Consider the following 26,644-nt stretch of genomic DNA (forward strand, 5'->3'; position numbering starts at 1 on the left):
GACAGAGAGGAGAGCGCTGGGAGTGAGAGGGTGTAGAGCCACGAGAGAGAGAGCGGAGAGTGGCGCAGATGGGGGCGAGATCAACGCTCGGCGCTTGGACCTAGGAGGGGAAGGAGACGGAAGAACGCACGGGGAGAGGATAGGGAGGAACAGAAGACGAGAGGGCACGAGGTCGAGGTGGCGGCGAGAGAAGACGACAGGGAGAAGTAGATAGGGAGACGAGGAGGAGGAGGAGGTGGAGGCGTGCGGGAGGGCGGTAGGACGCGTGACGGGAGAGGAGGAAAGGAGGCGACCCGAGACCACAGGATTAAGGACGCCCGCGCGCGCGAAGGGAGACAAAGGCGTGAAGACACCGGGCGTGCGAGAGGCGTTCACGGGAAGAGCGACAGGACCGACAGAGAGGTGAGTGCCGTGCGCTTTTACGCAGCGACGCGCGGCGCCTCCACTCTCCGCCGTCTTCGCATCTCGGCTCAGATCGCCACCGGCCCGACGAACGTGAACAAGCCCCCAGGCACCACATGTACCCGGAGTCGATGGCGATGGAGGCGTCGAAATATTTTCGCCGTTGTACAATTAGCGAGTGGCGCGTTTCTCGAGTTGTCGCGCGCGTGGTTTAGTGGAGGGTGGCATCCATTTGTTGACGCGCGTCGCTCCGCGCGCTGCCAACTTGCAGTGCCTGAACTCCGCCAGGGTGGACTGTGATGGCGGTGGTGGACAGGGCGGTTCGAGGATAGTTGTGGAGGAGGCATTATTAACATTGTGGCTGTACGCACACGCGCGTGTGTGGTGTGTGTGGTGTGTGTGTGTGGGGTGGTGTGTGGTGTGTCTGTGTGGTGTGTGTGTGGTGTGTGGTGTGCGTAGGGTGTATGTGTGGTGTGTGTGGTGTGGTGTGTGGTGTGGTGTGTGTGGGGTGTGTGTGGGGTCTGGTGTGTGGTGTGTGGGGTGACGCTCACAACAACGAGCAGAGGTCCCGGCGGATTAAAACGCGGACAAATGAGAGCGTGGGGATACGCACGTAGCTCACCTGCCAATTGCCCCTGGCCAACCAACACCACGAGCGTCTTGCCCCTAGGACCCGCCACCAGCGAAACCTTTCTTTGTCGCACACGTTGGTCTCAAAGTATGCACGCAGTACGTCGAACTTATTTCGCGCCGTACGTAGCCAAGCGTGCTACTCGGAGGTGCGGGAGGTGCACCTAGCCTGGCACGAGCGCCGCGGTTACGTCTCTGCTGTTAAGTGGCCAAAACGTAGAGCACCTCCTGGCTATGACGCCGGTGGTGGAACCATCAACGGCATCAGAACATCAACAGCAGCTGGCCGATGCGCGCATCTCCGTGAGTGGAAAATGAAAGACGCGAGCCACAGTCGTTCGATTGTGGCACTGCAACCCAAGCTAAGGATCGCAAGGTAAAAAAAAACCGAAGAGGCACGTGGAGGACACACAGACACTCGTTGATACAGAGAGACCCACAGTGACACACACTGATGCATAGAGACGCATAGATATACATGAGAGACCCATAGAGGTACATCAAACACAAGCCACACGAGTGAGATTGCCGCCATGGAACCGACACTACGGACCTTAAAGTAAACCACTGAGGACAGCGAAAAGGACGCGAACTCTCTTCCGAAGCCCGCTCGTCGTGGGCAGCAGCAGACCTCGACATTGGCATTTAGCTCCTGAACGCACTGCCAAAAACGCACGAATAGAATCGTGGTAAATGGTGGATGTTGTGGTATGGTGTGTGTCTCATCTGTATGAACCATGTATGGGTGTGTATTCGTGTGATTTCGGGTATCGTTTTTTTTGTTTTTACCAAGCAAGGCCCACTGACCTACACAGCTCTTTTTCAGAAGCGAACTGACCACAAATGATATCTCAACGGGAAGTGGCTTATCGTCGTGTGGAAATCTATAGCAGCCAAATACTCTAAACCAGCCAATGAGTCTGTCGATTGGGAAGTCTACAACAGTGGTCGTCTCGTCGATCTCAATGTGGAATTTGCACCCCCGGCTGGGTCGCCAGACAAGGGGAGCTTTCCTCCCACTTCTCGTTTTAGCAACAACAGCACCACCACCAAATACAAAGCACCCTCGTACAGCCTCAACAGACTGTAGGGGCAAGTGCTGTTAAGCGAGCACCTATGAAGGCCGGCACGGCACACGAGGGGGTGGGTGGCCAGCACCGCGCCCGACCGCCTTTGTCTACCTAAGTGGCGATGTTTACACACCGCACCGGATACTCATTTGAGGCCGAGTTGACCTAGGGGAGGCCCTGTTCAGATAACCGTCACCGGTTTTGGCCATGAGCAGGAATCGAATTTGAGGCCGCCGGGTTCGTAGCGCAGCGCGCTATCCGCTACACTACCGCTCACCCCAAACTCTACCACCACCACGTGCCTACGAGTTTGACTTTTGATTTTGCTCGGATCGACGCAACAAAAAAACACTCGATGCACCGTTGTACTGGGACCAGGTCTGCCCCCGCAACCTTTCCCCTGCCCTCACACCCCCATGGAGTGCTGTGCTGTGGTCGCTCTCCAGCAACGCAGCAGTCGCTCGCAAACCGAAGCGGCCAACAGGGCTCGCGTCCCAGCCGCCGTGTTGCAGTGTGTGACTACGCCTCGCTCTGCTTTCTGACTTTAGAGCCGCCCCCACCCAGTGGCGTGGTAGTGACATGATCAGCTCAGGGGGTATCAGCAGCAATGGGTCAGGTGGGCCCCCCCACCCAAAAAAGATTTCAGATTTGTCTCGCACGGTCGCACCTAGGCTGTTACATATGTCGCGGACTCCTCTTGCCTAACCACATCATTAAACATTTGAATTAAAACAAATTAAAACCGTGATGTTAAACAAGTGTTTTGTTCTTTGACACTGTTCTTGAAGACAAATCTCTTGGTGGTTGTCAAAGGGGGCCCCAACTCGTAGCTTTGGCCACAGGGTGGTGGAGGGGACGACGACAAGGTTCGCTCCTGCCCCCTTCACCCCCCATCGCCTCTTCTTCTAGGCTCCTGTGATGGCCCGACTCGATTCAAAACTCGAGTTCTTATTTCCTGTATCATCATTAGACCTCCTTTGCCAGTACCTGTAAAAGGTTTAAGTTTTGTTGCCAGAAAAAAGGGGAAAACCCCTATGTTTTTATTCCTGTATCATCATTAGCTCTGGCAGGTGCTGGCCCGCTTTTGTTAAGTTGTGCGATATTCCGTAAGGACCCTCTACTTGTTTTTCGGCAATGTTGATGGGTTTTTGTTTGTCCTTTGTTGATGTTGCTGTGCTAACGGCACCACGGATGTCCCATGTAAAATAGCCAACTCAAAAAAATACAACAGGACTGTGTACTCGCGCAGGCGTGTGTGTGTGTGAAATGTACGTGCTTGCTTACAGCACTAACAGCACTCGACCCAAACAGTCTGTTAAGGCTATACGGGGGGGGATCTTTGTCTTTTTGTATCAAATTGAACCGAGGCAAAACCGTGATGTCAAACATCCCAGTTGTAATATTCACGTTGTTGGGTGGCTCAGAGGTCAGAGACACCGAGCCCAGCACCGTCGAGAAACCTGGGTTCGAATCCGGTTGTGAGCCGCCCGTGATTTAAAGCTGCGATCTTACGCACGACGAGTTCATGGGAGTCGGCAAAATCACATTTCGTGATTTGCCACAGTCGGGCTCGGTTCATCTCCAACAGACGACAGCGGCGGCGCCGCCCCAGCCATTTTCGCTCTTTACTCTGCAGGTTTGCTGCCTCTTCCCCCTCTGTGAAGTAAACACGTGAGCGATGGAGCGAGCTATCCGTGCGGCGTCTTGAGACGAGGTCAGCATCAGAATTTAACCTGGAGAAATCCGATGAGAGATGAAGCTCTCTCTCACAGATGTCTGGTAGGAGCGGGTCAGAAAGTTGCAACTACAAACAATGCAGATAAACGATAGGAGTGCAAAGTATAGTAATGGTAAGCCAACCACTATCAATAATTACACTTAAACTCAACTTTTTATTTTAACAGGTAAGGCCCACTGAGCTGTTTGTAAGCCGGGGACTGTCCGTACCAACGATTTGTCCACCGTGTGACAACCGCCTGAAAAGCAGGGCATGAGGTGACCCATTTAGCGTGGATAAGAGTCAATTGGTACAACTTCAGAAAGCGTGTGCTATGAACAATAGCCATTGCACATATCATCGCCTATTGTATATTTATTGGTGTTGGTTTAATGTTCTCTGTGCTATCCGCGATGCCGACTCAGCTCTTTCCCGAATATGGCGTGTTGCAAATCTTGGATGGGTTGACTCATGCTTTGAGTTTGTTGTTGCTTGTGCACTGCTGCCAACGTGTGTGGCTGATCCATCACCAAAGGCCTCCTCTGTGGTTCGCTAGGACTGGAGTTGTGAACTGGTTACGTCTCTCGAAGTGCGACGAGAGGAAACGAATCTCAATGTGGAACCAAAGCAAATAAAAAAAAACTCTGCTCTGCACCCCTATGTCCTCCTGGACATGTGTGAAAAAGAGCTTCATAGCTCATCGGATGCCTCCAGTCTGCATATCGATTCTGATATATACAGGGTGCCTCACTGCCTTCACACTCGACAGCACCACAGCGTTGGAACGCGCGGTGGAACGAACTCCCGTACATAGCTCCGACAAGAATGTCTGCATTGAACTCCAGATTTAGCTCAGGAATTTACAGAGGGGTGAAATTATTCTGTTTTTCTTCCGTTAAAGTATTTGTCCTTGGCCGAAACACGGCACCGCCGGTAGACTGAGATCAGTTCGTAATTCCTCGGGAAGGAATTCGCCTCGATACAGGATTCTCTCCAACTCTCATGACACGTTTTCCAAGAGGGCCCATCGCTCTGCGTTGTTGAGGCCATTCCTTGGTCGGTGTGCGGTCGCGTTCGTGAGAGAGAGCTCGAGATCCCCCTTGTACACGGGGGGGGGGGGGGGTTCACTGGCCGCCTTTATTATAACCTCGTAGCCCATGATGTAAGGAATCTTTCGGGGCACACTAATACTCACGTGTTCCACCAACCCCCGCCCCCAAGGCAGTATTGCCAACTCGGCACGCGATTATGCCGCCGGATTAAGTGACTTTGCGGGTGACCCCTGGCGACAAAAGAAATCGTCCAATCTGGGGGCTTCCTGGGGACGAGGCCATGATGCACATGTATGAGCGATCCCATGGTGAGGGTTAAAGATTCTGTCTCGGTTTACGGCGGGTGTTGCTTGCAGCATTGGTGAGTAACTTTCTTATAAGGATCCTGTGTCAGATTCAAAGTCAAAGTGATTTCCGTTGAGGCATTGGTGCTCACCACCCGCTTTGCATTCCTATGACGGGGGACGAGTGTCCCCGCACAACAGCTGTTGACTTCCCCACAAAGCAGTACTCGTGTTGTCGACCCAGGAGGGATGATGGGCTCGGTCAACAGCCGCAACCAGGAGTTTAACTCGCGACCCTTCTGATCGCAAGCCACTCGCTCTGCTGCCGCGCCGCCAATCGTAGTTCCTCGTCCACTCTGCGTGGCAATTGATGGTGAAGTTCACACCGTGGTATTCCTAAACGCCTGAGAAAGACATGTTTTGCCCGTTCTCCGGGTCAGGCCAGGCCCTATCTGACCCTAACGGTCCAATGGTATGCCACTGATGAACCTGCTGCGGGCATATTCTTGGTTCTTTCGGTAAAGTCATGTCGATAGAAAAATCATAATAAAAAAAACCCCACGACGATTCGAATTCAACACAAGCGGTCTTCGTCAGGGGCAGTTCCCTGCAATGCGTCACTCACGCCTACACCAGGCCAGGTCATTGCCCTCTCTCAAACAAAAAAACAATAATTAATAGTTGCATTGTGGCGAGGGGAATGTTGTTGTTTGCCCGTGGAAAATTTTGGTGCATCGGCTGATGCTTTTAGGACTAATTTTCGTTTGCTCTCGCTGTCAGCCTGGATGGCAAACAAACCGTGTGTCAACACGGCGATCGCGGGCCCACTGCGCTCTGTGCGCCTGCGGGAGCCGCGTCTCTCTCTGCCTGCCTGGCCCTGAACTTTGTCCACCACTTCGCGGCGGTGAGGGAGGGATTCCCCATCACCCAAGCACACTGCACGGGACACCCAAAAGACAAAGATCCCCCGTATAACCTTATCAGACTTTTGGGGCAAGTGCCGTTCGCGAACACACGGCATGCGAGGGGGGGGGGGTAGCCAACACCACGCCCTGCCGCCTTTGTCTCCCCAGTGGCGATATTTTTTCACTCCGCACCAGCAACTCATTTGAGGCCGAGTCGACCTAGGGGAGGTCCAGCACCGGTTCAGATAATCGTCGGTGGTGTTGGCCGTGAGCCGGAATCGACCTCGGGATGGTCGGGTTCGTAGCGGAGCGCGCTAACCGCTGCGCCACCGCTCGCAGACGCGACACCCAGCCAGGGCCGGATTAAGTCGTGGGGGGCTTTCGGGGCTGCAGCCCAGTGGCCTCCGCCAGCTGGAGGGCCTTCAGAGATTAAGTTAAAAGTTATTTCATTTGTGAATGCTGAATTTTATTTGTTGTTAGCCTTGTAAAAATTAATTTAAATTTTTATTTAACTTTTTTTTCCTTTTGGAAATATTACTGGGGGGCCCGCACAGTACCTGCAGCCCAGGAGCCTACAAAATCTTAATCCGGCCCTGCACCCAGCGCGCCCTAGCACTCATCGTTGAGCTGGGGCTGTGGTCGAGTGGTGGGGGGCTCTGTGGTGGAAGGAAGGGATGAAATTCACACAGCACAGGCCACCCATTGGCTCAGTGTAGGCGTTTACACCCAAGGGGTCATTTCTCCTTATTGCACCCCACCTTGTTGTTCAACTGCTGGATAAAGGCCTCCCCCATGCCCTGTAGGTCATGGGGGGAGCGGGTTATTTGAACATACTTCACTGTGCTCGTCAATGCGGATTGGTCAGGCTAGATTCGGTTCAGATGTTAACTACCTCGCCTGGTATACAGGGGGTTGTGGGTTCGATCCCGACCCTGACGCCTGCTGTGTATTGGGAGTTTGCGGTGTCTCTCTCGCCGTGGTCGTGGGTATTTTTCTCCGGGTCCTCCGGTTTTCCCCTTGACACTTAGAAACAACATGCCTTCTGCTGTACATTTCCACACGGTGACAAGCCACTTCGTTGAGCTATCATTTGTGGTGGTCAGGTCGCTTCTAAAGAAGAGCGATGCAGCTCAGTGGGACTTGCCCGAAAAAAAAAAAATTTGAGTTGTTTTATAGACATCACTCGCCACTTGCCACCAAAATAAACAACCTCCACGAGTCTGGGGTGGGGGGGGGACGCCTTGACCCAGCAGAGACGAATTATTATTGATTGTTAAATTCCTCTCGGAATATCCCAAAGTGTACCACAAACCCCTGCTCGCGAGGGAACGCACCAGGGCGGCTGCTATCAGTGGCGCAGCGCAGTCGGCATGGGACCCTCTCTCAAGTAAACAATTGCATCTCCACCCTCTCGCCTACCCCCTAATCAGCAGTATCCCCCCCCCCTCTCTTCGTAGCCCCCTTTGTATGCACTCTATGTTGAACGTCTTCCGCACCGTACGCAGACAACGATGCAGTCGCGCCGCCTGCCGCACTCGACGGTTTTTTTCCGCCGCTGGCTCCGAGCGTACGAGCAGCACGGCCATGTAGGGGCACTGCCTGCAGCTGCAGCAGCAGCGATGCCTGGGGAAGCTCAGCCTGACGCCCTGTGACAGCTCGAACTGAGTGTGGGGGCGGCAGCAGCAGCAGCAGGAGCAGGGCGCCTTTCCCCCCAAGTTTTGCTGTGCGTTTTTGTATGCCTCGCGTAGAGAGGGAAGCCATTGTTGATTTGCAATGGAACATAAGAGACGATGGGACCTTTTTTTGCCAGGATCAAAAGTGTGAGAAATAAGAATCGGTTTTACCATTCAAGGCAATAAAGCAGGTGTTAAGATGTCTGCATGAACCCTACGTACTTGTGGCAAAACATGCAAATAAGCATGGCCTGATAATGTATGCATTGTCTTTGAAACTGATTGGCCTACACCACAGACGGCCTTTGTGACAGCATCGACGGCCCTGTCTCACCAGTGTCAAACCAGAGAACGCCAAAAGGTGAATAGCACAAAGGCAATGCCCAACAGTATCAGAGCCATGTACAGCTCGCGTTGAGCAGTTATATCTATGGGACCTTTTTTTTACGAGTATCAAAGTATGAAAAATAAGAATAGGTTTAACCCTTTCTGTTATGTCATGTAGTAAAAAAATGCCAATATAGTATGTGTTGAGCTATTTTGTAAATATTTTGTCGGATTGATGGAATATTCTCGCGAAATAATGACATTAACATCAGGGCACAAATTTAAAAGAGCGATTCTTAATGAACCGTGGTCAATCTTTTGTATTTATAACTCCCGCCTCTTCGGTTTCGCTCTCTATTTTAATCATTATTAAATGTCTTTCGAACTTAGTCTGCCGAAACGTGTATTTGTTACGTGGAAAAAATCCCGCGTAGCCAGTTACCTCGTTAGTTTCGGTGGCAACTGCCTCGACCAATAGAGTTACTATCTATGGGACATTTATGCCTGAATAAAAGTATAAAGAAATAACATCTTAATACCTATTTTATTGCCAAATAGGGTAAAATCCATTTTTATTCTTTAATAGAGTTACTGTTGGGGTGGTGGAGAGGTGCCCAGCCAGCAGCCAGCCAGGATACACGAGGCATAGATTATTTGTAACAATCGTATGATTTACTCATTTACAGCCCTTTGCCAGTCCGCTGCTGGATGAAGGCTTTCTCGTCAGTCATGCGCGCTCGTTTGACCATACGGTGAAGGCGCGGGTTGGTGAAGGTGCAGAGGAAGAGAGCAGGACCGGTTCTGATGTCACTCGCCGCTGATGTTAGCCGTGGCCGGGAACCAAACACAAGTGACTGATCGTGATAAACTTTCGAACGCCGTTCTTTTCCAGGTCACATATATTCCCGTCTAGTATCCGATTCGTGCTGCTAAGATGGTGGCAGTGACAGATACTAACTACTATTTAATTTTTTATTTTACCAGGCAAGGCCCACTGAGATATATATAGCTATTTTTCAGAAGCGACCTGGCCACAAATGAAAGCTCAATGAAGTGGCTTATCATGTGGAAATTTAGAGCAGCCATATACTCTAAACGAGTGTCTCTACATATGGAGGGCAAAACTGGAGGGCCTGAAGAAAAACCCACGTGGCCACGGAGAGTGAGACAAGCAAACTCCAAATTTTCTGGCTTTAGTTATGATCGAACCCACGACTTCTCGTATATCAGGCAAGGTGGTTAACATCTCGCCACCGCGGCCACCCAGCCACCCGAGGAGATTTTGGTTATCAGGCATCGGCGCACCGCCGCCAGCCGCCCGCGATTTGAACCTTTGTCGACACGAGACAAAGTTCAGCAATCACCGGGCATGAGCAGCGTGGAACTCTACTTAGTTTTGGGATGGAGAAGGCTGGCGGAGACGTTGTGTGTGGGTCGCGAGGACTGGAGATTGGGGAGAGACCCCCCCAGGCCATACCCACGGAGAGAGCCTCGCTTGCCGCAGCCCCCTAATCCTCTTTGCCGTCCAAACCCTGCAGCACAATGACGCGATTATGGTGGGGAAAACATTCTTCTCTCCGTGCTTGTGTAAGCGGCTCAAGCGCTGGCCAACGCTACGTCTCTCGCCAGGGGCAGTTGCAGTCTTTATTCTGTTCAGAAGAATTTCCACGTGACGGCAAACCATGTCACCGTGATTCTGATGCACTTGAAGTCAAATCTCTCTCTCTCTCTTCCATGCAGCATTTTGCAGAGCGACCGGCAAAATATTACAGCTGGGTGTTGAGATTAGCAATCGGTTCGACTGCATCACGAGTTGCCTGGTGTATGGCATCCGCGGCTGCTGCGTGAGCATGTCATGAGCGGTGGTCGCTCATGTGATGGGCACATTGCACCTCGCCAACCTCAACAGAGCGACCCTTCCATTCTGTATGTATGTTGAACTTATTTCGCCAATATGTAGCAATATAATCGGAGGTGCCGGGGGAAGGACAACAAAAAGCAGTTCTGAAGAAATTAGTTTGAAATCTATATTTCAAAATGGATAGCTCCAGTGGCTTCCAAATATTGTCCAACTGTGAAGGAGACATTGGCCGCTCGTGCCGTGCGCTGTTCGAATGCACCGCGGTGGCGAGGTGTAAACTACCTCGCCTACTATATAGGGGATTGTAGGTTCGATCCCAAGCCTGTCGCCCGCTGTATTTTTTGAGTTTGCGTGTTTCTCTCTCTCCCCGTGGTGGCATGGATTTTTCTCCAGGTCCTACAGTTTTTTCCCGAAATATGCGCGTTGAGTATTTGGCTGCTATAAATTTCCACGTGACAAGACACTTCGTTGAGTTATCATTTGAGGTCAGGCCGCTTCTGATAAACAGCTATACAGCTCAGTGGGCCTTAGCTGGTAAAATAAAACATAGCTTAGCTTGGTTTAGTGGCAACAATGGGAGGCACCGCGTGGCGCAGTCACCTTCGGAATGGTTCATCTTTTTCTTCACTCCAATTCGGTCGCAGTCGCCGATCTTTTTTTACGTGCGGAATTTCGCTTGTCACGAACTACGCGTCCCTTCTGGCACTCAGCAGTGACCGCGAGGCGTGGCTCGACTTCCACTTGACGGGTGACCCCCGCTGCCAGTCTATCATCTCCATCGTCGCCTTTTGATCTCTCCACCGCTGGATGGAGGCCTGCCCAAACCATCGCCATCCTCACGACCGTGTGACACCGAGAACACACCAAGCTCCTCCAGAAGCAGGGAATGGACAGCGGCGTAGCTACGGAGTGTGCAGGCGGTGCAACTGCACAGGGAGCCCACGGGTCAGAGGGGCCCAGGTTTCGTGATATGATGATGATGATGATGCAGGTGCCAGACTATGCAGAAAACTTGAACACGGGAGTGTCATTTCATTTCTTGCACCAGCAAGGGCCCATGCCATCCTCACTGCACCACTGGGAATGGACACCGTGCCACTGAATGATACAGGAAACTCGTGCCCGTTTTTTTTTCTGGGAGCCTCTCTCGCTCCTGCTTGGATTGTGCTGCGGTCTTTGATTCAGCTTGCCTTTTTGCGGTGAAGAGGAGGGAGGAGGAGGAGGAGGCGGATTGTCTGGCTGGGTGCTGCGATCTGTCCAGCAGACAGCAGGGCTGAGCGCCGCCGTTCCATGCAGTCATAGCCGCCGCGCGTCTCTCACCGCTCGGCCTACATCGTAAACACCCCGGGACTGCCTCCCTCTGCCTCTCCCCCGCATCCTCTCTCCGTCCCTTCCTCCACCGCGCACCCCCCTCACTTCCCCCCCTCCACTCCTTGTCTCAACGTCCACGTTGGCTGAGAGAGGCTCGCTGGCTTTTATAAAGACTGCCCCGGTGTCCTGAGGATTTTGTAAAACTTTGTTCGGGTTAAGCATTTTCTGACCTCGGAGGTGGGAATATAGCCAGTGGGGCATGGGAAGCCACTCATTGCGTGGATGGGTCTAGTGGTTGAGTGGGCGTGGCCGTGTCAAAGTGGGTGTGGTTGATGGGAGGGGGGCTAACCAGTTCACCATGCGTCCCCGTTGAGCCTCCCAAGAAATGTGGTGGCCTTATTCTCTTCGCCACGTCCTCCCAATCCCCCCTCTCTTACCACATGTTACTGGCAGGTGCCCCCCCCCCCTCTCTCTCTTCATTAGCGGAGGATCTCGCATGTCCATACATCTCATTGATATGCGAAGTGATGTCATCTCGACATGCAAGGCATGTTGGGATTCCTGCTGTATTTTGTTGCTTAGACACCCGTTTATATATTTCATGTCATTCGTGTCAAGCCTGCATATATTGTTTCTTCTGGTTGTTGAATCGTCTCTAGCTCAAGGTAATGCTGTACAAGTATTATATTGTGCCTCTAAGTCGGATAAAACTGGGGGCAGGGGGGAGTGGTGGCGCAACGGTTAGCACTTTGCACTTTGATCCCGGTGACCTGAATGCTAAGTCCCGGCCACGGCTATCATCGATGGCGAATGATACCTGAACCAGTTGTGGTTCTGCACTACACCAACCGGCAGTGACCCGCGTGGTGAAGTATGGTCAAACAAACTCTTTGCACAACCTCCACGGCGTGACGGGGGGCCTTCATCCAGCAGTGGCTAGACAAAGGCCTGCACATTTGACGATACACCTGCAGTGTACGCACTCTCGCTCCGCCTATTAGCATGAAGGGAACATGTGAATAGTCAGGCATTCTTACACGCATGTGCTGTGAGCGTAACTGTATCGGCAACCGATGAATCGAGTAGTCGTCGGGTCTGTCTCAACCCCCGTCGATTATAATATGATCCGACCGCAGGTAACATTTGCATAAGCGCGGTGAAGTATGGTCAAACAAAACCCAATGAGAGAGGGTATCTCCGCTAAGCGCCTCTCAATTATTTCCATCTTAACTTTTTTGTTTGTAAGTAAAACCGAACCCAATGTTCCGCCTCGTCTTGACCTTGTGTTTTGTTTGTCGATGTGAAGCAGGTGGGGGCTGAGCCCCCCCCCGCCCCCCAACGGGACGACGAGCTGGGGGTGGTGGTGGGCACGCGGCGCGATGGAGACGGTGGTGGTGATCGCCATCAGCGTGCTGGCACTCGTGTTTCTCTCGTCGCTCGGGGCCCTTGTGCTGCTCTGCCGCCACCGCTACTGCCGCGCCGACCACATCCTCACGGAGCGCGACTCCCGGTGAGGGCCGCCTCGTGGGTCCCCTATGGCCCCCCGTGGACCACCCGTAGCCCCCCATGGGCCCCTCGTGGGCTACCCTGCGGGCCCCTGGGATGGACACGGTCATTCCACTGCTTTTCCTGGTTTTTCAGTTTTTTTTCAGTTTCATTTATTAGGTATAATCCTGTGAGCCATGCGGCTCTTGACTCAGGTGCAACCGCAACAAACAAAAACGTGAACAAGAAACATCTTAAAGTGACTACACGCAACAGAAAAATCCAGGAAAAAACAGCAAAGTCTCCCAGAAAAAAACACCGTATATCAACGCTGTGTGCAAAAATCCCAGTGGGATGTGGGCCACGTGGTGAAACGGGCACGTGCGCGCATGTGTGTTCCGGCGGGTCACGCAACGTCTTGTCAGCTACTCCGTCACGGACTCGTGTGGCGCGGTGATGGGGCCGTGAGAGGTGAGAAGGAGTAGGAACTAACGGCTCGTCCTTGGCTCCCGCAGGCCGACTCTTGACCTGATCGACGCCATGGAGACGCAGAGCAACCCATCCGAGCTGGAGCTGGAGGGCGTCGTCATCACCAACCCCAACATCGAGTCCTTCCTGGAGGACGTGGCCTGGATCGAGGACGCCTCGTGAGTCACGCCCCCCCCCGCCCTCAAGTTTAAAGGGTTGTCCCCCGCGGCTGTTGTAGATTTTGGATGGCCCTCTTCGTAAATTCACTCCCTTCTCTTCATTGTTTTACCACCGCCCATGCCCCCCAGTGCCCATCGCTCCTTCGTTATTCACCGTGGCCACTTCCGTCCGGGTGTTTCATTTTGCGACGCTCGGATTGAAAAGCTAAATCACCGTCCCTTAATGTGCTCCGCTGACCTTAATAGGTGCTCGCTAATGGCACTGTCCCCAGCGGTCTATGTCCCACCTGAGTTAGAGAGCGTCCAATTGAAACGAAGGTGCGGACTTTTTTTGTACGTGTGTGCACACGTGCGTCCCACGCTAAGAAAACAGTGCTTTGCATTTGAATAGGCACTCTCCGCTTTACATGGGGCTATTGTTTAGCAATCATCAGGCATGTGCAGTTTGTATTTGAATGTAAAATTATGACACATTTGGTGCGTCGCGTCGCACAGAAACGCACAGCATGGAACAACACTGTTGAGTTTGACAGATCACGATAAAAACAACAACCAATTTAATGTTTAGTTTGATACAACGTTCTTCATGCAAATTGCATCTCACAATCGCTGGATAGGAACCACAGACAGAGCTGGAAGGCTGCCAGGCGGTGAGCCGGCGCTACCAACAATTGTTCTGTAGCCCTCTATATACCAAGATGTTTTCAGCCAACGAGTGGTTATCACACACGTGGGAGGAAACCGGAGCACCCGTAGAATACCCATGCACGCGAGGGTGCAATGCTCTATCTCATACACGTCAGTCTGCACTTTGCTGTACCGCATTCTGCTGGCGAGCCCGGGCACGGCACCTCTTCGACGGCCACGGGGCGGCAGGGAGTTCTGCAGCATCTCTGTGGTGTTCATAGCACGGCGCCTGTGCCAGGCCAGGTATTAAACCGCGAATCCACCAACCCTCGCTCCTGCTGCCTCCACAGCGCTCGGTCACAGGTAGCCGCGTGCAGCAGCGTAGCCACCACCGGCGCCGCCCAGCAGATGTTTGCGGTGTTCGTTATCAGGAGCACTTCGTGCATTCTAAACCCAATATGTGTTTGTTTGTTTATTCCCTTCCAGGGGACTGATTCCACACTGCATCGAGATCCTGAAGGTTGGTGGATCTTGCACGGTTCATTGCATAGCTCAGAAAGTAGCAGGATGGAATTTGACGATTTGCTCTCAGTTGGATGTGAGGGCCTGATGATGACCGCTTGTGTTGCGATCGAATCGTCGTGGTTTTTATTTTGTATTATTTTTTATTAACTTTATTATTCTTTTCCTATCTACGTTGACTTTACTGAAAGAACCAAAGAATATGAATTCCTGCAATCACCAAAGTTTCAAGTAAAAAATCATTCTCTTTTGTTGCGCATACACGTCACTAGCAAACGTGCAATCCGCTCCCAAATCAGCCACAGCTCACTGCGCTACCTATTGACTCACTCTCCCGTGTGTGTACCTCGCCCCCCCCGCCCTCCCTCCATCCCCCGTTGTCTCGCCCACCCCCCAGACGTGCCACACGCTGACGGAGAAGCTTGTCGCCATGACGATGGGCTCGGGGCTGAAGGTGAAATCGTCCAAGAGCCTCAGTGACATCATCACCGTGGCGAAGCGCATCGGCCCCCGGTTCGCAAGACCCCCACCCCAGTCCCCCCCCCCCCCACCTAACCCATCCAACGCTCGCCACCCCAACACAGCACTCACCTCCTAGCCCCCCCCCCCACCTGGTTTCTATTCGCTTCATTGCTGTACTTGGTGTCTATGTTTGTGTCATTGTGGTCATCCATGACACTATCCTGGCCTCTGTAACCGTTAACTTACCTCACCTGGTATCCAGGAAGTCGTGGGTTCGATCCCGACCCTGGTGTTTGCGTGTCTCTCTCCGCGTGGCCGCGTGGATTTTACTCCGGGTCCTCCGGTTCTTCCCTTGACATTTAGAATCAACGTGCGGTGAGATTATTTGGCTGCTAGAAATGTCCACGTGATGAGCCACTTTGTTGAGCTATCTTTTGTGGCGTCTGAAAAGAACTACATAGCTCAATGGGCCTTACCTGATAAAATAAAAAAAATGTTTAAAAGTTTCGTTTTAATAGTTTAAGTAGCTCTAAGCCTAGTTAAACAAATAAACTTTAGCTTCCTAAAACCTCCCCCCTCCACCCACCACCTTTACACCCTCCCCTTATAATAACTCCCAGCCCCTCTTGTCTGACCCCTGACCCCTCCTAACCCCTGACCACTCGAGCACTCACCCGGACCCCATTCCTCCCCCACCGTGACCCCTGACCCCCGTGTTGCTGAGCGCTGGACAAGCAGCTGGTGGTTGTTGTTTTTCTGGGGAGTGGTGGTGCAGCGGTTAGCATGCTGCGCTACGAACCCTAGGATCCGAGTTCGATTCCCGCTCATGACCAAGACCACTGTCCGATTTTCTGAACCAGAAGCGACCTGGCCACAAATAATAGCTCATCGAAATGTCTTATCATCATGGACATTTATTGCAGCCAAATAATCTAAGCGCATGTTTTTAAATTTTGGAGGAGAAAACGAGAGGATTCGAAGAAAAATCCACGCTACCACGGCAAGAGAGATATGCAAACTCCAAATATACAAGCGTTAGGGTCGGGATCGAACCCACAACCTCCTCTGTACCAGGCGAGAGAGGTAACATCTCGCCACCATGGCGCCCCTTACTTATAGCACTTGCCCCAACAGTCTGTTAAAGGCTATACGGGGGAACTTTGTCCTTTTGTTCTTGCGGTGCTGTTGTGGTGCAGGGTGGATGACGCTGTTCGCTGCATGTACAACCCCATGGAGCCCAAACTGCTGGAGGCACGGTGAGTCCTTCCATGCCATGCAACTAAACGGTTCACGGTTGTTGAGAGCAGCAGGCCGAAGGCCCAAAACCGCCAAGTAGCCAGCAACAAACAGCAGTGTGTAAAAGTGCTCGTCGACGGGAGTTATATATGATTCAACACTTAGGCTTTCGCAATCAATATCACGCATGAACAAAAATTGTTTCTGGGTGACATCGCGTAAATGTAATTTTGTCGTACGCCCACCTCCACCTTGACGCGGCCAATTAGTGAGGTTCGTTGCGTGAAACGTCGTACTCAAATTGTACGTGTTGCGGTATTACTCCCCAACACATCGATGGGCTGAAGTGGTCACTCATCGGCGCGTTGTATGCACATGACAAACCTTACCGAATGGTTCTCAGGTGGAGGTGGGTTTACGACACGGCATTTACATTCACGCGGCTCTCACCCAAGAAAAAAACGCTATCATTAAGCTAGTTAATACGTTCCTTAAAGTGAGCAGGGTTGTACGGACCTGGGGGAAAGACACGATGGAAGGGAATACCAAAGTGGAGAATTGCACGGGAAGAAGCGGAGATAGAGAGGTGCTGTGACCTGTGGTGTGGTGGTTGAACCCTGTGCTGTGGGTGCATCCAATGTGGTGGTGAGTCTCTCAATAGGGCACACAAAATGGTTCTCATTTAATTCAACTTGGGCGGGAGAGTGATGATGGGATGAGTCAACCCCCACCACGATGATTTGAACTCGCACCCTTTCCTTTGATTGCGAGCCGCTCGCTCTAGTGCCGAGTCACCAGTCTGGACTTGACAGCCTGCGGTGCCCAGTGGTGGCCTCACTTAGGGGAGCGGTGGTGCAACGTTTAAGTGCGGCTGCGCTGCGAATCCGGCGACCGGAGTTGGATTCCCGCTCACGGCCACCAACACCAGTGACGATTATCTGAAATGGTCCTGCACCTCCCCTAGGTCGGCTCAGCCTAAAATGAGTGCCTGGTGCGATGTCTAAACCTCACCACTGGGGAGACAAAGTCGGCCAGACGTGTGCTGTGCCGGCCTTCATAGGTGATCGCTAACAGCACTTGCACCCCCAACAGTCTGTTAAGGCTATATGGGGGGATCTTTGTCTTAGGCCTCAATTATAATCCTCCGCCTGGCCCTGAGCCCTGCACAGGATAATATTTAAGGAGACCACATGACTTCTAACAACATTGCTGCCCAGACTGCAGCATCTAGAGCTGAGTGAATAGCGGAAAGGTATAATCAGTCAGGCCTGACTTAGGCCCATATATCTCTATGAACAGTTTGTTTTGACAATCCTCCTCCGAACAGAAAAAAGTCAAAACTAATTATTTATACACACTGTAGTTTACAGCTAGGCTGTACCCATGCGAGTTTTATTGGGCACAAGCCAACAGACGAATGTGTTTACCTGCTCGAGTTGACCTTCGTATCGGTTGAATCAATAGTTGAGTTGCATAATCAAAGCTTAAAGAAAAAATACTCCAGTATCTCCAGCAACTGTGTCTGGTCTTGAGTGGCCGCATGCCCCATTCCGCAAGTAAACAGCAAAGATTGAGCCCTTATCTGTTTACTTCTTTATGACGCTTCTCTTAAAAGCATTATGGTCTACAAAGCGCACGTGTAACTTTGCGCACACGTGACGCGTGGTCCCTACTGCTATCGACTTATCAAAACAGTTTTGGTGTTTTACTAATAATGTTGAGAGCCAACGGTGCTAGGATGACGAGCAATAGACGATACATTCACCAATGACAAAATAAGATCCTATTTTCAAACGTTGCCTTCTGAGAGGACGACAGATTAACTGGAGAGCGGGAAAACTCTGTACGGGATGCGATTGCTCATGAGTGGCCGGATTGCGAACAAAAATTAACAGTTCTTTTTTATCGATTTGATACTGGTTTTTATTTATTGATGAGGTTTGTTTTTCAATAATCGATGGGGTATTATTTGTTTATTGTGGATAATATTGGTTGCGAAAGCTTACAAGTCACGGTCACAATATTGTTGCTCTATTGAGAGATATTTTTTTCTTCCATCTATTTACTTGGAAATTCAAGACTAAAATGCGGTAACGATAGCGACCGAGGGCCCCTCCGTTACCCTTCCTGTTTAACCGGAACCGTTGCTGTGTACACGGCCCCACGGGGGGGGGGGGGGGTGTCATGTGGCATCAAAGCAACGACTGTTCCCAGATGAGGGCACGACCTGTGGTAGTGAGTGACCACAGCTGTAGGAGTAACAGTGGGGAGTGGTGGCGCTGTGCTACGAATCCGGTGGTGACCCGAGTCTCGATTCCAGCTCACATCCAATACCAGTGACGATTATCTGAATTTGGTTCTGGGGCCTTCCCATTGGTCGACTCAGCCCCAAATGAGTAACTGGTGCAGTGTGTATACATGCCCGCTAGGGAGACAAATGCGGCCGGGCGTGGTGCTGGCCACCCACCCCCTCGTGTGCCGTACCCGCCTTCATAGGTGCTCGCTAACAGCACTTGGCCCAACAGTTTCTTAATGCTATACGGGGGATATATGTCTTTTGTCATGGTCGAGGCTACCAAACGTCGCAGTTTGGCCGGTAAAGTCCTGGTTTCAGAGGCCGTCCCGGTGTCCCGGACACTTTAGCGAAAATCAAGATTTTGTCCCGGTTGCCAATTATTTGGCCTCATGCTCACCGCACGATGTGGGTAGAGGACAGGCTACCTGAGCAGTGGGCGGGGCTATAAGTGGAGAAGGCGGGGCTTATGGTGCTTGAGTGGGCGTGGCCATATAAAAGTGGGTGTGCTTGAAAGGAGGGAGAGGGGCTCCTGGGTCCTGGTTGAGCCTCCCAGAAAATTGGTCGCCTTGTCCGCTCAGCCACATCCTCTCTATCCCGTCCTGCACGCTGCCTCTAGGCTCTCTGTGTCTCAATGCTGAATTTAAGAGTAAACATTGTGTGCTGTTATCATTAGACAATGAATAATAGTAAGCGAGGCTACTAGCTCACCATGTATCCCGCTTGAGCCTCCCAGACATATCGTCGCATTAGCCATGATCAGGAGTGTCATCCTGTCCCTCCTGATTCTTCCCCCTGTCTACCGTCGTCCTTATCTCCCCCCCCTCCTCCCACCCCTGTGGGAGCAGGCTGACGGCGCTGCTGCTGTCCGTGTCGCACCTGGTGCTGGTGACGCGCAGCGCGTGTCTGCTGAGCGGTGGAGGCCAAGGCCTCGACTGGGTGGACCGCTCGCTGTCGACGGCGGAGGCGCACATGGCGGTGCTGCGCGAGGCGGCTGAGGCCTCGGAGATGGAGCCTTTGGCGGCGCCACCGGCGTTCGTGCTGGCACCCACGCCGGCCTCGCTGGGCGACGTGTGCGCCCACCCCAGCGCGCAGTCGCACCTGTGAGCCGTCGACCGACCGATCTCGTCTAACCGACCGACTGACGGGAGGGCAGAAGACGGGTGTGCCTGAGATTGTTGTCATTTCTCATCATCAGCAGCAGCATTGATAGCAGCAATATAGCCCTCATCATCATCTTGAACAGCAGGAGCAGCAGCATCGGCATCATCATCAGGGGCAGAATCATTGGTATCAGCGGTATTGCAGTAAGCAGCATCATTCACAACATTAGCAGCACAATACAATTCTTCTCAGTGTTGTCATCATTATTATCGTCGTCAAAATCAGTCATTATCGACATCAACTTTATCAGAAGCAGTAGTATCATCATCGTCTTCTTCTTTCTCATCAACAGCAGCAGCATTGTCATCCGTGATGTCACTTTTCAAATCTCCGTTCACAGAGAGCCACAGAGCGGCCCTACATAGTTCTAGTGCCAAACAATCACTGGGCCCACGCGGGCAGCAGGTGAACGTTGGTGTGGATTAAGACACACTCGCACCTTTACCAGCGAGACTGGCAAGCGCGGCTCACTCCCGGCATTCAACTGCTTCCTCCCGCAACTCAATGCACGGCGACCTTCTCGTTCGTCCACGATGGACGGTATCGTTAAAGCTACCAACAACGTCTTGGTCTTTGCCTGGACAGTTATATTAAGGCTGTGCTCCTACTGAAACATTTTACTTTTTTGTTGTCTACAGTTTAAAATTTCGTGAACTCATGCTCGGTTCATGATACGGGCAAAAGGTGTCGCGAGACTTCAGCAGGCTGGGCCTATAAGCGGTGGGCGGGACCAACGTCATCGAGAGACTTGAAGGTGGCCGCTCGCCGTGGGCGGTGCTAGTGGCCAAGTGGGCGTGGTGATTGAGAAGTGGGCGGGGCCAGCTCTCACCATATGTCCCCCGTTTTGAGTCGCCAACAAATGTGTTGGAAGCAGGAAAGCACTGAGCCGTGATCATTGAAGCCGGTGTAGAATCGCTTGAAAGCTTGCACAAAAGACGTGCATAGGACATTCTCACTCAAGCGCCCTTTCACGGTTTGCATTTATTGGATTCGAACCGGAAGGGGAAAAGCTGCTGTTTTAAGTATAACTTTATCTGGCTTATACCCCTGCATGGATGTCATGCTAAGAATAAGGATGTTTTATCTGCGAAACAGCTGTGTGCCGAGGCTTTATCTCTGTAGTGTACGCGCACGTACTGTGTAAGTGTGTGGTGATTCATCGACGCCTACTTACGACGTGAGCATCGAATGATGCGTGGCGAAGAAAAACGTATGCTTTTAGACACATTCAAATCAGACGCCGATAGCACATTCACTCTAAGGGAGCAAACACAACTGCACAAATGGAAAACATCCAAAATAGTACGAACGGGGTTTCGACAAAATGAGAAAATACATGGCTGTCCTTCAGAAACTCAGTTAAATTCCTGAAGATCCTCCCAGCCTCCGGGGCGAAACATCAGACATCCTGCCGACACGACGCGCGGCGTGAAACTTAAAACCCATGGGGAGAGCCGTGCTGCACAACCGAGAAAACCCGACATCGGTACGGGACGAAAAATATACGTATTGTTGAATCGTATCGCGGGCCGTGAAATCGCGACGGCTCCACGCAATCATCCGCCGCCCCCTTCGTGTTGCGTAAAGTGACGTGTGCTGAGCAGGTGACATCGGCCAACGATTATTGGCTCGGGTGATGTGGGCTGCCTGGGGGAATGCACGAGCGCCCCAAGGCGTTTATCTGCTTTTTTTTACAATATAACAAAAACGTGCTCTGGCGAGAGGAATCGTAAAAGCGTTAACCATTAACCTGGGGCCGCGTCTGAACGAGAGGACATGGCGACAAGGTTTACAGACACCGGCGGTTAGGTGCAGCTCAGGGTGGCGAGAGGGCCCTTCACTCCTCTTATCAATGAAGCCACTGGGACGCCTGTGACAACTCGGCTCATATTGGGTCTCCGCCTACTTCGATGAGTAGATTGGGCACAGTCGCATGTTCATCTGGAGAGCGTCGAGCTAGGTGAAAGCTTGGCAAAAGTTGGGGGTGGCTGCATGTACGTTGAACTTCTTTCGCAACGTACGTAGCCAACCGCGCTAATCGGAGGTGTGGGGGAAGGACAACAAACTAAACGCAATAAGCAGTTCTAAAGATCCATACTCTTTGGTTTTGTCGGTAAAGTCACGTAGGAAAAAAATAATCACGACGTTTCGGAAGCAACACAAGCAACCGTCATCAGGTGTTGACTGCTCCAGTGGGTAAGTTCTAAAGATATTAGTTTTCAAGAAAGATTTAAAAGGGCTTTTTAATATCGGAAGGAAGAGCGTTCCAGATGGCCGCAGAAGCGCATCTGAAAGCGCGCGACTCAGTGACCGTCTTTGTTCGATGGCCAGCCAGAAGCCGCTGTGAGCATGACCGGAGTTCGCGTGATGGTTTCGACTGGGTGCCTCAGGGGTCAGAGCACTGAGCCGGTACCAGAGAGGTCGCAGATCTTGCTCTTTTGCCCCCACAGTCTAGAACTCCCACCCCCCCCCCCCCCTACAATCCGTGCTGTCGACTCCCTGCTTCTTTTCAAGTCCAGACTCAATCACTTTTTTTCCCACGACCTGTGCCTGGCTGCCTCGTTCCGTCCATGAAATAAATACGCCTGCCATTTCTGTACAGCATCTTGAGATTATCTTGCATTGTTAACTTCCCACAAATTGAACTTCCGGTAGCGAGTGACGCGCTATGACTCTCGCACTGTCCCGTCAGTTTCTTGCCGACTTCTGGATTTAAGAATATAACGAATAATCAACAATCTTTTTACAGTTCAGCCCTTTCCCACCCGCACTGCCTACATGAGATTAATGTTAATCGTGTGACAGTCAAACCCTAATTTTTGTTTTTATCTGAGCTGGAGTTTTTCCACAATAAGTGCAGGATTTGGTGATATTCCAGTTTTTTGTGTTGGTGCAATCACCCAGGATCTCGAGCGTGCCAGCTTATTCCTCTACCTTCTCAGCCTCCTATGTCCTTTTCTTTACGTGAGAAGTTAAATACATCCTCAGATCCATCCTGACCCGCCCCCTCCTTGGCCACAGCCGTGTTCGGAGGCCGTGGGTTCGATCCCGACCCTGACACCTGCTGTATATTTTGAGTTTGCGTGTTTCTCTCTCCGTGATTGCGTGGATTATTCTCCGTGTCCTCCGGTTTTTCCTTCCACATTTAGAAACATGCATTGGAGTTTTTGACTGCGATCAATTTCCACGTTTTAAGCCACTTCGTTGAGCTATCATTTGTGATAGCCAGGTCGTTTCTGAAAAAAGAGCTATATAGCTCGGTGGGCCTTAGCTTGTCAGATAAATTCCACAACTGGCAGCTGAAGCCTTTCGCGTCGTTGACCTGTGCTGCCCGTGTGGTTCCTCCTGCTTGGGTGGGGTCAGCGCCCGCGCGAGCGTGGGAGGCCACGTGACTCCTGGGTTCACACCCCCCGCCCCCCCCCCCGTGTGCAGCCTGGCACTGTTGACAGTCACCATCCCATTCATCAGGACCTCAATAACATCCCTCGGCATCGCTTGAAGTCAAGCAAGCCCCTTTTGGACCCGTGCGCTTAACCTTCAACGAAGCGAGTTCAACCCCGACGAAGTTTGGCGAGCTGAATGGAGCTCAAAAGAACTCGCAAATAAACACCTTGTTAAAGACCCAACACAGCAGATCGCTGGTGTTTGAACATCCACGAAGCTCATGGTCCATCATAAACCACACCCGCACAAACCATGGCAGATGCGATTACCGGATGCATAAAAACGCTCCAGTCTGTGACTGTGGTAATCCAGAACAGACCGCACAACGCATGGCGATGCAATGCCCCGATCCGCAAATACGAAGGGGGACATCACAGCGATAATGCCCTCTGCTACTCCTGACGCGGTTTGTCTGGCTTGACCACGTCAGTGTGAAAATGGACTTGCTGCTGTGCTTCTACATCGGCCGTACCAAAGAAGAAGACTGGCGACAGATGTTTAGTCCGAAACCTCTGTCGACAGAGTGCCTCGTGGTCGGAATGTTTGGCCAGACTTTCAGCGCACGTGCTGATTTTTAAAAATACGTGTATATTTGTCCCAGATTACAGCCCTTTTGTAAATTGGCTCGTGTGCAGGTGCAAGGTGGATTATTACATCGCTGGACTGTGAGGGATGACAACGGCTTGGTAGGCCTCTATCAAATAATTGAGAGCTCACAGCTGATGATAATGATGATTCCGAGTGTGTTGTGAAGACATTTCCGCATGCAATGTGAGCAGAAAGTGGAAAGTACCCCGTGTTAAGATAATGTGCTCTGGAAAAGTTGACATCACATAACTACTTTGAGGGTCCCTTCAATTGCCTCATTCTCAATCGGCGATGCAAATTCTCACATGCGCTGCTATAGAAGTGCTTGCAACACGGCAATCCTCAAGAGCTGCAGACAAGCCAGATGAAGTGTGAAAAATGAAACATCTACATTAAATAAGATGGCATTATCGTTCAGTCTTTGGTGACCACGCTGAGACCATCAGCAGTGCTGTAGCCCAGGTGTGAACCCTGGGTCTCGGCCTCCTGAGCTCCTCGGTCCACCTTTGCGTGACCTCTGCTTGAAAAGCCAGAGCACACGGTGGCATTTAAACTGCGACAACATGGGCAGATCTGCACCTCCAGGGCTGTAAATGCCAACTGGACATCCGTGTAAAAGAGTTTCCTAGTTCATCGGATTTCTCCAGGATGAAATAAAGATTCTCATTCTGGAAAGGGATTCACGACCCTGGATCGGGCTAAATTACGTTCTGTTTCGAGCGCAAGGCAGTGGCCCAGCAAAAGCCACGTTCACTTGGAGTGAAAGTGGCACATGGCATGGTGTTGTGTTGGGGGGTGGGGAGTGGTAGTGTAATGGTGAGGGCGCTGCGCTACAAACCCGGCAGGGACCCAGGTTCGATTCCTGCTCATGGCCAACACCAGTGACGAATATCTAAACCGGTCCTGGGCCTCCCCTAGGTCGACTCATCAACAAAATAAGTACCTGGTGAGGTGCGTAAACATCGCCACTGGGGAGACAAAGGGGCGTGGTGCTGGCCATCCACCCCTTCGTGTGCCGTGCCGGTCATCATAGGTGCTCGCTAACAGCACTTGCGCCAACAGTCTGTTCCAGGCTATAAGGGTTTTTTTTGTCTTTGTTGCGGTCACGTGAAATGCAAGGCATGACGGGGGGACTGAAGCCTATGGTCACAATCGTGCGTTTTGTCTAGAAATCCCCTCTCGCGTTCGATTTTCGTCGAAGGAAATGTGTCCAGCTGCGCGTGTCTTGGGCCCTGTGGACTTGCGCTGGTGGGAAGTAACAAATCCCACAAGGCACAGCTAACTCTGTCCAGCAGCGTTCGTTATAACGAAGCAGTCAGAAGCTGTTCAGCATCGACACAAAAGTGAAACAGTGCCAGCCTTGAGTTAGGATTTGACGCAACACTAAATTGTTTGCTACTTCAGTGATTTGTTATTTTAGAAATGTGTTGGGTATAATCTGGACGGACATATGTCCATCGACATGCGGGCTGATGTAACCTAAATAAACTTATATCTAAATAAACTCTATTTGGTGACACTACTGCGTTGGCAGTGGTGCACAAGCACAATTAACAACAACTCAACACGTTCTTCAATAATAATGTGACTTTAAAAATAAATGATAATAGACGTTTCAGGAAATGGTCCTTCACAGCATATCGGCCAGAGATGTAGTCACTCTACCTTTAGCCTCTTGTATATTATATACTTGTTCTCGTTAAGTTTATGTTATTGATGAATGTTTTTTTATAACTTATATCAGATGACCCTATGTAATCGGCACGTGACATTTGTCTACGGACCCATGCGCCAAATGTGCACGTGACTTATTTAAGGCCTTCCAAACTTCTCTGCATCCGTCTCTGTGTCCTTTTTTGTCCCTGGTATCAATGATGGGCGTTTACGTAGTTCTTTGTCTGGCTGTGTGTCTCACAGTTAAGCAGTCATGCGTCTCTGTGGCACCAACAGAGTCTCACTCGTGGAGTCAAAGTAGTCTATCCTCACGAAGTGAAGCTTCAGACTTGTGGGACAGCCTGGGACTCACGGCCTGCGTGCGTGGTGTATGTTGAACTTATTTCGCACCGCACGTAGCCAAACGTGCTAACCGGAGGTGCAGGGTAAGGACAACAAACTAAACACAAAAATCTGTTTAAAAAAACGAGTTTTCAATCTAGATTTAAAAGCGCATAGCTCCAGTGGCTTAATAATATCGGAGGAGCGTTCCAGACAGCCGCAGAAGCGCATCTGAAAGCGCACGATGCGGTGACCGTCTTTGTTCAGCGGTTAGCCGAAAGCCGCTGCTGCGAGGATGACCGGAGTTTGCGTGATGGTTTATGCTCTTCGACGAGATCAGCAAGGCGTTGTGGTTCATTTGTGGCAAGCACTTTGTGTGTAATGAGTGCGACGACTTTAAGATGCTTCTTGTTCATGTTTTTGTTTGTTGCGGTTGCACCCGATTCAAGAGCCGAATGGCTCACAGGGCTACACCAAATAAATGAAACTGAAAACTGAAACTGAAGTGGCTACAAGATGAAACCCGCTGCTTCGTTTTCATCGTTTCAAAATCAGAATCCTCATTTCGACTGCAGGAATCCGATGAGCTATGAAGCTCTTTTTCACAGATGTCAAGGAAGAGTTCACCAGACCGACCCTGCAAACAGACTTCGTGAAGAAGAAAAAAAACACGCTTCAATGTTTTTCATTTTATATACAGTACTGTAATTGCTTTTATAAAAAAAAATACACATAGATGGTCTAGTTCAGTCGCAGCAATGTATATACACAATGCATAAGCATTTACTTAAATATATTTGTTGTTGTTCAGCACATGACCCCTGCAGCCACTAGTGGCCGCTACATTCACCACAATATTTTAACGAATTGACTGCAATCGAATGACACAATCCTGAATGATGACAATTCATCAAATCGCCAGGAAGAGGGATCGTCACACCCCAGATGG

General features: G+C 51.2%; 1 protein-coding gene across 2 annotated transcripts; it reads left to right on the top strand.

Moving 5' to 3' along the window:
• On the top strand, positions 1–26,453 carry TMEM98 (transmembrane protein 98). 2 transcript variants are annotated; one of them, XM_078859246.1, is made up of 7 exons: positions 1–402; positions 12,539–12,742; positions 13,233–13,364; positions 14,478–14,511; positions 14,911–15,026; positions 16,172–16,231; positions 19,353–26,453. In XM_078859246.1, the coding sequence occupies exons 2-7, from the start codon at positions 12,612–12,614 to the stop codon at positions 19,609–19,611; spliced, it is 732 nt and encodes a 243-aa protein (XP_078715372.1). In that variant the 5' UTR covers positions 1–402; positions 12,539–12,611; the 3' UTR covers positions 19,612–26,453. The 2 variants fall into 2 exon arrangements, with proteins under 2 accessions (XP_078715372.1, XP_078715381.1); XM_078859255.1 differs by having other exon boundaries at positions 12,542–12,742.
• The last annotated feature ends 191 nt before the right edge of the window (positions 26,454–26,644 follow it).

This window comes from Lampetra fluviatilis, chromosome 1 (assembly GCF_964198595.1).
Source record: "Lampetra fluviatilis chromosome 1, kcLamFluv1.1, whole genome shotgun sequence".
Taxonomy (NCBI): domain Eukaryota; kingdom Metazoa; phylum Chordata; class Hyperoartia; order Petromyzontiformes; family Petromyzontidae; genus Lampetra; species Lampetra fluviatilis.